Source organism: Pelmatolapia mariae, linkage group LG3_W, assembly GCF_036321145.2.
Source record: "Pelmatolapia mariae isolate MD_Pm_ZW linkage group LG3_W, Pm_UMD_F_2, whole genome shotgun sequence".
Classification (NCBI taxonomy): Eukaryota; Metazoa; Chordata; class Actinopteri; order Cichliformes; family Cichlidae; genus Pelmatolapia; species Pelmatolapia mariae.
In genome coordinates, this window is record NC_086229.1 from 2,856,304 (window position 1) to 2,869,523 (window position 13,220).

At 40.8% G+C, this 13,220-nt stretch overlaps 1 protein-coding gene across 1 annotated transcript in view; it reads right to left on the reverse strand.

Moving 5' to 3' along the window:
• Positions 1 to 587: 587 nt before the first annotated feature.
• LOC135932606 (uncharacterized) overlaps positions 588 to 13,220 on the reverse strand; it is a 72,266-nt gene continuing 59,633 nt past the window's right edge. Inside the window, exons 3-4 of the mRNA XM_065470083.1 lie at positions 998 to 1,269; positions 588 to 611 (exon numbers count right to left, since the gene is read on the reverse strand). Coding sequence (XP_065326155.1) covers positions 588 to 611; positions 998 to 1,269 — 296 coding nt within the window. The remainder of the gene's footprint in view (positions 612 to 997; positions 1,270 to 13,220) is intronic.

Below are 13,220 nucleotides of genomic sequence, written 5' to 3' on the forward strand. Positions count from 1 at the left end.
CACCACCCGATCCTGCTCAGCCCGAGCCGGAGGAGCCCGCGCCGCCAGCTGCGAAGCCCTGCGAGCCGGAGCGGGAGCTCGGAGAGCGGGAGGAGCCCGCGCCGCCAGCTGAGGAGCCCAGCGAGCCGCCAGCTGAGGAGCAGGCTGGTCCGTACTGTCACGGCGAGTGAGATGAGTCGTGTGGAAAAGGTAAAGGAGGATCCAAGCGCAGGCAGTCGTGAAGGTGTGAAGGTGATTTATTGACACAAAAAATATAGAGAGGCAAACGACAAAACGGAGAACTAAACTATACTGGGACAACTAAACTACAGAGCATGAACAAGAACACGAACCTGAACATAAAGCAAGGTGGACAACGGTACAAGATGGTGACAGCAGGGAACACACGGAAGAAACATGGTGGACACACAGACGGACCAGCAACTACAATGACTGAAGACATGACTTAAATACACAAAGAAACACAGGGAGATTACACACAGGTGGTGGACACAGCTGGGAGTAATTAACGAGACGAGACAAGGGAGGTAAACTGAACACACTCACATGAGACGCAGACCTTCACAATAAAACAGGAAACAAGAACACTACACCAAGATGCAGACCTGACACTGAGAGACAGACAGAGGAAGACACATGGAACTTGAACTAAACCTGCAATAAACATGAGAACACAAACCCTACGAACTAATACCTAAACAAGAATAACCAAAACATAGATTGATAATCATCATCATAAGAAAAGAATCACAAATGCAAAATACACCAAAACATAACAACTCAAAATACTGGGTCCAACGGACCCAGAACCGTGACAAAATGTTTAGTTTTTGTTTAACTTTTATTATGTGAACTCTTAGTTTTAGTCTCTAAATTCTTTTTTCTTACTTATAAATCTATACCTATCTTGGACGGTGGACAAACAGCTGTAACACTCACCTCTGACACTGAGAGTCACTGATTTCCGTAGCAGCATGTGTCCATCCTTGTTGTAGACGGTGCAGGTGTAGACTCCACTGTCAGTGAGGTGGAGGTCTTTCAGGGTCAGACTGAGGTCTTTAGCGCTCAGTGGTTCTTTGTTCATCTCAGTGCGGCCTACATAAACCTGATCCTGTTTCTGACTGCTGTTGTTACAGTGAACCATCTTTTCTTCAGGGTGAGTGAGTCTCCACTCCACTTTGATCACCTGAGGAAGCTCACCTGTAATTTTAAACGGCATCAGGACAGACTTCTGACCTTGTGTCACCTCCACCACTACTGACTGGTAGTCTGTGAGGAGAACAAAGCAGAACATGAGCTGTACAGACAGAAACAATGAGAGACGTCAGCATGACAGACTCAGTTTGGTTGAAGATCAAGGGGACTGAGATCCTCTGGCTCATCTATTAGAAAGAGTAGATGAGACTGAACATCCAGCCTTTTATAGCTACAGACATACAGAGTGCTATAATAGAATATTTTGCTAATAGTTAGTCATGCATAAATCTATTCTAAATCTATTATGTATGGAATTTCAGGAGCGGGACCACGCCTCCAAACACGCTCCTTCCGGCTGCCATCTATATAGGTTCCCCCCAGTTCCGCAAGCTGATCATTCTCGTTTACGTGCCCCACCCTCCCTCCATCCTTCTTCTCCATTCTTCACCTTCTTCATTTCTGTTTATTACATGGGGATCTGCCAGGTCCGTGAGCCATCGCCAGAGGCCTTCCCCAAACCGCAGCTCAATTCATGTCAAAGCATTCACTTTTACCTACTAAAATGCTGTCAAACTTAAAATGAGGACGTGGGCCCAGCGAGTGAAATGAAATATAAGGGATGAAAAAATGAAACTTGGGTAATGTTTAAACTTTGCCTTTAATTTTATGCATGCTGAGATAGAAAGAGGAACTGCTGAGCCTGATTGTGAAATATGCCAAGAATGTGCAGGCAGCACGGTGGCACGATGGTTAGCACTGCTGCCACTCAGCAAGAAGGTCCTGCGTTCAATTCCACCATCAGGCCGGGATCTTTCCGTGTGGAGTTTGCATGTTCTCCATGTGTTTGTGTGGCCTATCTCCCACAGCCTAAAGAAAGGGGATCGGTTAATTGACTAATCTAAATTACCCATAGGTGTGAATGGTTGTGTGTTAGCCCTGTGACAGACTGGCGACCTGTCCAGGTTGTACCCTGCCTCTCGCCCTGTGACAGCTGGGATAGGCTCCAGCCCCTCTGAAAAGCATAAGTGGAAGCGAATGGATGGATGGGTGTGTATTTATACATGGACTTTGATGGAACATTTATGAAGCACAGAAAATGTTAGCAAGGGGAGAGAGAGAGAGTGGAAGCACTGCACATGCCCAAATGAGTTTATTAGGAAGGTTCAGGGTTCTGTTAGGGTTAGAAATCTTTGGTATTGTATTTAAATTATTAAATAAAGCTGTTTTAATGATTTTCTTTATACACAATGCAAATGTGGAGCCTTCCTTCTATTGGATTTTGTACATATTGGAATTTTGAACTGAGCACTTCAAAAAGACTTTGCATAGAGCACTACTGCACCAACACTGTAAATAAACTCAATGAACTTTCATTCCTGAGTCCTGCGTTTGAGTCCAGTCAGACAAACCATGACAGCTTGATCTCATCTGTCAGACATTGGAAACAGTAATACAGCTATGTACTTATGATTTTAACTAAATGACTGTATTAATGCAGTATTTTCAGTTCCATGTTTTCCTCTTTAACCACAGGTGATCCAATCAAAGGTAACAACACAAAACATTTAACAGGAAATATTTAAATCCTCTCTTCATTTGCTGCTCTCTGGTTATTTGTGGCACAACTTCAACATTTAATACAAAATATTTGTCTCAAAAAGCATTGCACTGTGACACAGTCCTACATATCAAACTGAGAAAACAGTCTGCTTTGATAGTGGACTTCTATACAATCATGGACTGTAAAACAGAGGCAGGAGCCACCCTCTCTCTCCTGCGCTGTACGGCTCAACTCACATACAGCAAACCTGCACTGATTCTACATATGTCACATTCCCATGATGCATCACAGGCTGTTTGATTGGATCTTTTTCATTGAGGATTTGTAATGTGGACAAACAGATGTTACTCTCACCTTTGACACTGAGAGTCACTGATTTCTGTAGCAGCATGTGTCCATCCTTGTTGTAGACGGTGCAGGTGTAGACTCCACTGTCAGTGAGTTGGAGGTCTTTCAGGGTCAGATTGAGGTCTCCATTTTTTATTTGCTCGTTCTTCACTTCTGTGCGACTTTGTATGTAAGACTGGTTTTGGTCTTTCTGATAAACGTGGACTTTCTTGTTTTCATGTTTCCACTCCGCTGTGACGTCCTGAAGCTTGATATCAGTTGTAAATGGCAGCAGGACAGACTGAACCCCTTTAACTGTTTCCACCATCTGAACCTCAGGAACTGAGAGGAGAATATGAGACAGACAGACAGATGTCAGTGAAGGTGATCCTCCATCATCTACAGTTATTATAGTTTGATACTTTCATTGTTTTTATTTAGCGTTGGCCTTTTCTTTTGAATTCAGTTTAGTTTCTGTGAGTTTCCAGAGTGGCTTTGCTTCTTTCACTTTTGTTTTGATTGTGTGTAAATGTTTAGTTTTTGTTTAACTTTTATTATGTGAACTCTTAGTTTTAGTCTCTAAATTCTTTTTTCTTACTTATAAATATTTTGGACGGTGGACAAACAGCTGTAACACTCACCTCTGACACTGAGAGTCACTGATTTCCGTAGCAGCATGTGTCCATCCTTGTTGTAGACGGTGCAGGTGTAGACTCCACTGTCAGTGAGGTGGAGGTCTTTCAGGGTCAGACTGAGGTCTTTAGTGTTCAGTGGGTCTTTCTTCATCTCAGTGCGCTGTTTCTGATCTTGGCCCTTTAAGTGACACTGGTCTTTACCAATCTGATACTCATGGACCATCTTGTTTTTGTGTTTCCACTCCATTTTGACATCCTGGGTGAAGCCTTCTTTGATTTGAAAGGGCAGCAGGACAAACTCCTTCCCCTGTGTCACCTCCACCATCTCCAGCTGGTACTCTAAAGAGAAAACAGAGGAGAACATAGTCAGAGAGACAACATCCTTTACATCTAGATGACTCATTGTAGAGACGTCAGGTCTGAACTTCCTGGAGCCAGGAGATTTTCTGACTGAGGCCAGACCCACAAAATCAGGCACTTCCTTTGATAGATCCAAATCTTGTACCGGTTAAAGGACTCAGTATAAGATTTGGGCACCGATGAGCTACTAGAAGATGGATCTTCAAAGTCCTCATCCCCACAATGTTGTGCACCATCAGACTCTTCTCTCTCATTACATGAGCCAGTAAAAATTTTTGGCTTCTTCATTAGTTGGGAATGCTTCCCTAATTTTGTGATTGTTAGTCTATCTTTGTCATGGCCTTGAGCTGTTTGACCTAGGGTTTTTAAGTCTTTTAGCAGTCATGTCATTTGTAAAGTTTTTATTTAAATATTCTGTTTGGTTCTTCATTTGTGTGTTTTTAGTGTTTATGTTTTATAATTGTACTTTTCTTAAGTGTTTTTAGTCTACTTCTTAGTTCTGGGTTGTATTAGAGTTTAGTTTTTCTCTCAGTGTCTCTTGTTCCATTTTTTGTGTGTCTGCATTTCCATGTTTAGTTATCACTTCTCACTTCCTGCTTTATTGGATAGTTATTCATCCCTTGCTCTTTACTGTGAGTTTTACTTCCCTCATCTTATTATCTGTTCTTTTACATCTGTGTCTCATTTTCCCAACTGTCTCTACTCCCCTGATTACCCTTCTCTGTGTGTATATATAGTGCTGATTTCTCTCAGTCCTGGTCAAAACATCAACTCTACTTCTCAGTGAATTTTCTTCATGTACTTCTGCTGTATTTCTTCTATTTCTTTCAGCCCAGTGTATTTCCAAGTTCCATGTTCCGCTAGTTATGGTTTTCAATTTTCTTGTACACGTTATATGTTCCACTATTTGATTTTCCTCTAAAACAGCCTAACAAAGATTCAAATCCTCTCTTCATTTAGAGCTCTCTGGTTATGTTTGCCATAACATCAACATTAAATATAAAACAAGCTCAAACTGAAAGAGCACAAAGAGCTATCAATTTAAAATATATTGGAATTAATAAACATTAGACTATGATAGAGTCCTACATATCAAACTGAGAAAACAGTCTGCTTTGATGGTGGACTTGTTCTGTTTTCCTACAGAGCACCACGTCATCTTCTTATATCAACATCTGCCAGTCTGTGTACAGGGAATGAGGAAACCCCGTTCATTTACTGAGATCAAGAGCAGACTTTCCAGTGTAAGACTTCATAAATATGTGACCATGAGCTGACTCTGGAACAGCTTCTATACAATCATGGACTGTAAAACAGAGGCAGGAGCCACCCTCTCTCTCCTGCACTGTACGGCTCAACTCACATACAGCAAACCTGCACTGATTCTACATATGTCACATTCCCATGATGCATCACAGGCTGTTTGATTGGATCTTTTTCATTGAGGATTTGTAATGTGGATAAACAGATGTTACTCTCACCTCTGACACTGAGAGTCACTGATTTCTGTAGCAGCATGTGTCCATCCTTGTTGTAGACGGTGCAGGTGTAGACTCCACTGTCAGTGAGTTGGAGGTCTTTCAGGGTCAGACTGAGGTCTCCATTTTTTATTTGCTCGTTCTTCACTTCTGTGCGACTTTGTATGTAAGACTGGTTTTGGTCTTTCTGATAAACGTGGACTTTCTTGTCTTCATGTTTCCACTCCGCTGTGACGTCCTGAAGCTTGATATCAGTTGTAAATGGCAGCAGGACAGACTGAACCCCTTTAACTGTTTCCACCATCTGAACCTCAGGAACTGAGAGGAGAATATGAGACAGACAGACAGATGTCAGTGAAGGTGATCCTCCATCATCTACAGTTATTATAGTTTGATACTTTCATTGTTTTTATTTAGTGTTGGCCTTTTCTTTGGAATTCAGTTTAGTTTCTGTGAGTTTCCAGAGTGGGTTTGCTCCTTTCACTTTTGTTTTGATTGTGTGTAAATGTTTAGTTTTTGTTTAACTTTTATTACGTGAACTCTTAGTTTTAGTCTCTAAATTCTGTTTTGTTACTTATAAATCTATACCTATTTTGGACGGTGGACAAACAGCTGTAACACTCACCTCTGACACTGAGAGTCACTGCTTTCCGTAGCAGCATGTGTCCATCCTTGTTGTAGACGGTGCAGGTGTAGACTCCACTGTCAGTGAGGTGGAGGTCTTTCAGGGTCAGACTGAGGTCTTTAGTGTTCAGTGGGTCTTTCTTCATCTCAGTGCGCTGTTTCTGATCTTGGCCCTTTAAGTGACACTGGTCTTTACCAATCTGATACTCATGGACCATCTTGTTTTTGTGTTTCCACTCCATTTTGACATCCTGGGTGAAGCCTTCTTTGATTTGAAAGGGCAGCAGGACAAACTCCTTCCCCTGTGTCACCTCCACCATCTCCAGCTGGTACTCTAAAGAGAAAACAGAGGAGAACATAGTCAGAGAGACAACATCCTTTACATCTAGATGACTCATTGTAGAGACGTCAGGTCTGAACTTCCTGGAGCCAGGAGATTTTCTGACTGAGGCCAGACCCACAAAATCAGGCACTTCCTTTGATAGATCCAAATCTTGTACCGGTTAAAGGACTCAGTATAAGATTTGGGCACCGATGAGCTACTAGAAGATGGATCTTCAAAGTCCTCATCCCCACAATGTTGTGCACCATCAGACTCTTCTCTCTCATTACATGAGCCAGTAAAAATTTTTGGCTTCTTCATTAGTTGGGAATGCTTCCCTAATTTTGTGATTGTTAGTCTATCTTTGTCATGGCCTTGAGCTGTTTGACCTAGGGTTTTTAAGTCTTTTAGCAGTCATGTCATTTGTAAAGTTTTTATTTAAATATTCTGTTTGGTTCTTCATTTGTGTGTTTTTAGTGTTTATGTTTTATAATTGTACTTTTCTTAAGTGTTTTTAGTCTACTTCTTAGTTCTGGGTTGTATTAGAGTTTAGTTTTTCTCTCAGTGTTTCTTGTTCCATTTTTTGTGTGACGTTTGTGTGTCTGCATTTCCATGTTTAGTTATCACTTCTCACTTCCTGCTTTATTGGATAGTTATTCATCCCTTGCTCTTTACTGTGAGTTTTACTTCCCTCATCTTATTATCTGTTCTTTTACATCTGTGTCTCATTTTCCCAACTGTCTCTACTCCCCTGATTACCCTTCTCTGTGTGTATATATAGTGCTGATTTCTCTCAGTCCTGGTCAAAACATCAACTCTACTTCTCTGTGAATTTTCTTCATGTACTTCTGCTGTATTTCTTCTATTTCTTTCAGCCCAGTGTATTTCCAAGTTCCATGTTCCGCTAGTTATGGTTTTCAATTTTCTTGTACACGTTATATGTTCCACTAATTGATTTTCCTCTAAAACAGCCTAACAAAGATTCAAATCCTCTCTTCATTTAGAGCTCTCTGGTTATGTTTGCCATAACATCAACATTAAATATAAAACAAGCTCAAACTGAAAGAGCACAAAGAGCTATCAATTTAAAATATATTGGAATTAATAAATGCATCATGGGAATGTCACATTCCCATGATGCATCACAGGCTGTTTGATTGGATCTTTTTCATTGAGGATTTGTAATGTGGACAAACAGATGTTACTCTCACCTTTGACACTGAGAGTCACTGCTTTCTGTAGCAGCATGTGTCCATCCTTGTTGTAGACGCTGCAGGTGTAGACTCCACTGTCAGTGAGGTGGAGGTCTTTCAGGGTCAGACTGAGGTCTCCATTTTTTATTTGCTCGTTCTTCACTTCTGTGCGACTTTGTATGTAAGACTGGTTTTGGTCTCTCTGATAAACGTGGACTTTCTTGTCTTCATGTTTCCACTCCGCTGTGACGTCCTGAAGCTTGATATCAGTTGTAAATGGCAGCAGGACAGACTGAACCCCTTTAACTGTTTCCACCATCTGAACCTCAGGAACTGAGAGGAGAATATGAGACAGACAGACAGATGTCAGTGAAGGTGATCCTCCATCATCTACAGTTATTATAGTTTGATACTTTCATTGTTTTTATTTAGCGTTGGCCTTTTCTTTTGAATTCAGTTTAGTTTCTGTGAGTTTCCAGAGTGGCTTTGCTTCTTTCACTTTTGTTTTGATTGTGTGTAAATGTTTAGTTTTTGTTTAACTTTTATTACGTGAACTCTTACTTTTAGTCTCTAAATTCTTTTTTCTTACTTATAAATCTATACCTATTTTGGACAGTGGACAAACAGCTGTAACACTCACCTCTGACACTGAGAGTCACTGATTTCCGTAGCAGCATGTGTCCATCCTTGTTGTAGACGGTGCAGGTGTAGACTCCACTGTCAGTGAGGTGGAGGTCTTTCAGGGTCAGACTGAGGTCTTTAGTGTTCAGTGGGTCTTTCTTCATCTCAGTGCGCTGTTTCTGATCTTGGCCCTTTAAGTGACACTGGTCTTTACCAATCTGATACTCATGGACCATCTTGTTTTTGTGTTTCCACTCCACTTTGACATCCTGGGTGAAGCCTTCTTTGATTTTAAAGGGCAGCAGGACAAACTCCTTCCCCTGTGTCACCTCCACCATCTCCAGCTGGTACTCTAAAGAGAAAACAGAGGAGAACATAGTCAGAGAGACAACATCCTTTACATCTAGATGACTCATTGTAGAGACGTCAGGTCTGAACTTCCTGGAGCCAGGAGATTTTCTGACTGAGGCCAGACCCACAAAATCAGACACTTCCTTTGATAGATCCAAATCTTGTACCGGTTAAAGGACTCAGTATAAGATTTGGGCACCGATGAGCTACTAGAAGATGGATCTTCAAAGTCCTCATGCCCACAATGTTGTGCACCATCAGACTCTTGTCTCTCATTACATGAGCCAGTAAAAATTTTTGGCTTCTTCATTAGTTGGGAATGCTTCCCTAATTTTGTGATTGTTAGTCTATCTTTGTCATGGCCTTGAGCTGTTTGACCTAGGGTTTTTAAGTCTTTTAGCAGTCATGTCATTTGTAAAGTTTTTATTTAAATATTCTGTTTGGTTCTTCATTTGTGTGTTTTTAGTGTTTATGTTTTATAATTGTACTTTTCTTAAGTGTTTTTAGTCTACTTCTTAGTTCTGGGTTGTATTAGAGTTTAGTTTTTCTCTCAGTGTTTCTTGTTCCATTTTTTGTGTGACGTTTGTGTGTCTGCATTTCCATGTTTAGTTATCACTTCTCACTTCCTGCTTTATTGGATAGTTATTCATCCCTTGCTCTTTACTGTGAGTTTTACTTCCCTCATCTTATTATCTGTTCTTTTACATCTGTGTCTCATTTTCCCAACTGTCTCTACTCCCCTGATTACCCTTCTCTGTGTGTATATATAGTGCTGATTTCTCTCAGTCCTGGTCAAAACATCAACTCTACTTCTCAGTGAATTTTCTTCATGTACTTCTGCTGTATTTCTTCTATTTCTTTCAGCCCAGTGTATTTCCAAGTTCCATGTTCCGCTAGTTATGGTTTTCAATTTTCTTTTAGACGTTATATGTTCCCCTATTTGACTTTCCTCTAAAACAGCCTAACAAAGATTCAAATCCTCTCTTCATTTAGAGCTCTCTGGTTATTTGTGCCATAACTTCAACATTAAATATAAAACAATCTCAAACTGAAAGAGCACAAAGAGCTATCAATTTAAAATATATTGGAATTAATAAATGCATCATGGGAATGTCACATTCCCATGATGCATCACAGGCTGTTTGATTGGATCTTTTTCATTGAGGATTTGTAATGTGGACAAACAGATGTTACTCTCACCTTTGACACTGAGAGTCACTGATTTCTGTAGCAGCATGTGTCCATCCTTGTTGTAGACGCTGCAGGTGTAGACTCCACTGTCAGTGAGGTGGAGGTCTTTCAGGGTCAGACTGAGGTCTCCATTTTTTATTTGCTCGTTCTTCACTTCTGTGCGACTTTGTATGTAAGACTGGTTTTGGTCTTTCTGATAAACGTGGACTTTCTTGTCTTCATGTTTCCACTCCGCTGTGACGTCCTGAAGCTTGATATCAGTTGTAAATGGCAGCAGGACAGACTGAACCCCTTTAACTGTTTCCACCATCTGAACCTCAGGAACTGAGAGGAGAATATGAGACAGACAGACAGATGTCAGTGAAGGTGATCCTCCATCATCTACAGTTATTATAGTTTGATACTTTCATTGTTTTTATTTAGTGTTGGCCTTTTCTTTTGAATTCAGTTTAGTTTCTGTCAGTTTCCAGAGTGGCTTTGCTTCTTTCACTTTTGTTTTGATTGTGTGTAAATGTTTAGTTTTTGTTTAACTTTTATTACGTGAACTCTTACTTTTAGTCTCTAAATTCTTTTTTCTTACTTATAAATCTATACCTATTTTGGACAGTGGACAAACAGCTGTAACACTCACCTCTGACACTGAGAGTCACTGATTTCCGTAGCAGCATGTGTCCATCCTTGTTGTAGACGGTGCAGGTGTAGACTCCACTGTCAGTGAGGTGGAGGTCTTTCAGGGTCAGACTGAGGTCTTTAGTGTTCAGTGGGTCTTTCTTCATCTCAGTGCGCTGTTTCTGATCTTGGCCCTTTAAGTGACACTGGTCTTTACCAATCTGATACTCATGGACCATCTTGTTTTTGTGTTTCCACTCCACTTTGACATCCTGGGTGAAGCCTTCTTTGATTTTAAAGGGCAGCAGGACAAACTCCTTCCCCTGTGTCACCTCCACCATCTCCAGCTGGTACTCTAAAGAGAAAACAGAGGAGAACATAGTCAGAGAGACAACATCCTTTACATCTAGATGACTCATTGTAGAGACGTCAGGTCTGAACTTTCTGGAGCCAGGAGATTTTCTGACTGAGGCCAGACCCACAAAATCAGGCACTTCCTTTGATAGATCCAAATCTTGTACCGGTTAAAGGACTCAGTATAAGATTTGGGCACCGATGAGCTACTAGAAGATGGATCTTCAAAGTCCTCATGCCCACAATGTTGTGCACCATCAGACTCTTCTCTCTCACTACATGAGCCAGTAAAAAAATTTGGCTTCTTCATTAGTTGGAAATGCTTCCCTAATTTTGTGATTGTTAGTCTATCTTTGTCATGGCCTTGAGCTGTTTGACCTAGGGTTTTTAAGTCTTTTAGCAGTCATGTCATTTGTAAAGTTTTTATTTAAATATTCTGTTTGGTTCTTCATTTGTGTGTTTTTAGTGTTTATGTTTTATAATTGTACTTTTCTTAAGTGTTTTTAGTCTACTTCTTAGTTCTGGGTTGTATTAGAGTTTAGTTTTTCTCTCAGTGTCTCTTGTTCCATTTTTTGTGTGTCTGCATTTCCATGTTTAGTTATCACTTCTCACTTCCTGCTTTATTGGATAGTTATTCATCCCTTGCTCTTTACTGTGAGTTTTACTTCCCTCATCTTATTATCTGTTCTTTTACATCTGTGTCTCATTTTCCCAACTGTCTCTACTCCCCTGATTACCCTTCTCTGTGTGTATATATAGTGCTGATTTCTCTCAGTCCTGGTCAAAACATCAACTCTACTTCTCAGTGAATTTTCTTCATGTACTTCTGCTGTATTTCTTCTATTTCTTTCAGCCCAGTGTATTTCCAAGTTCCATGTTCCGCTAGTTATGGTTTTCAATTTTCTTTTAGACGTTATATGTTCCCCTATTTGACTTTCCTCTAAAACAGCCTAACAAAGATTCAAATCCTCTCTTCATTTAGAGCTCTCTGGTGATTTGTGCCATAACTTCAACATTAAATATTGTCAAAAGATTTTATTATGTTTATGCTTAAAAGTACATTTCATTTTCTAGATGTGTTTGCTCTTTTAGTATTCAGCTCAAATAGAGAAGTTACTCTGTGCAAGCACCACAGGAAGCCTGCACGCAGCACAGTTCTATTTTATCTCTTCTTGTACGTCTCTGAGAAGGACTTGCTACACAAATATGCTTGAAGTATAAATAAAGGCTGACAACTATTGCAGGGTGTGAGTCTCCTTTGAGTTCTCACCCGTGTGCACGTTAAACTTGCAAACCTGTCTGAGTGTCATTTATTCCGACCTGAGTTGCACTGCAGGAAAACTCCTGACATTTCTTTTCCTTCGAGCCGGATGGGACATAACACTTTTGTGTGACCCCACGGGAAAACCTCATCGAGTCCTGACGTCGTGAGAAGCCCGCGCTGAAGTCTGTCGACAGCTCCTGTCCAGGTACAGGATAGAGACCAGAGACGTGAATTCGGGTTCTGGCCAGCGTTCTTAAAAGTGGTCCACGACGGTGGGGGTCGATGAGGGGGACCTGACAACCCGGCAATCAGCAAACAGGTGAATATTGACACTCTGAAACACGTTGCGAAAAATCGTAGTAGGCTCGCCCGAGAGGGGCTGGTAGCATTTTAAAATAAAATAGAGCTCATCTGGGACTGGTAGCTCCCCTGTAGTTGGTAAAGTAGGCTCGCCCGAGAGGGGCTGGTAGCATCTTAAAATAAAATAGAGCTCGTCTGGGACTGGTAGCTCCCCCGTAGTGGGTAAAGGTAGCACGCGTATAAAGGTATTTATTGTTTTATTTTTGTTGGTGGAATAAGTTGATTTTACAGCACAATAAGGAGGCTGAACTATTCCACTAATTTGTTTACTGTAGGCCACCCAAGTACTGGTGAAAAGAGAAAAAGGTCGTGTTTCATCACATAAAGCTGACACCGCTTTCAAGAATAGCTTGAAAGTAGAAGGCCGTGTCAACTACCTCTCTCGATTCTCGTGCCAGAGAAGGTGCCGCAGTTGTGTAGTTGTAAAGGATTAAAATGGGTAACGAAGCTTCAAAACTCACTGCTGACGAGCAGTGGTTAGAGAAAAAATGTCCAGGCGCCGGACAAATTAGTGCATGTAGATGGAGAAATCCAAAAAAAAAACCCCCAAAAAACCTAAATGTCCCACATGGGAGGGAAAATGTAGCCCATCCGCATTGACTAAATTAAAAGAAACCCTCCAAGCAGAAATAAATACTGAAAAGGATGCTAAAAAGAAAACAAAGCGTACACAAGAGTTGTAATATCTTAAAGCATGGAAAGAGGAATGAAGTGGAATAAACAAAAGGTTAAATTAAATTAGAGCTTATGTATTCAAACTAATAATAGGAAGG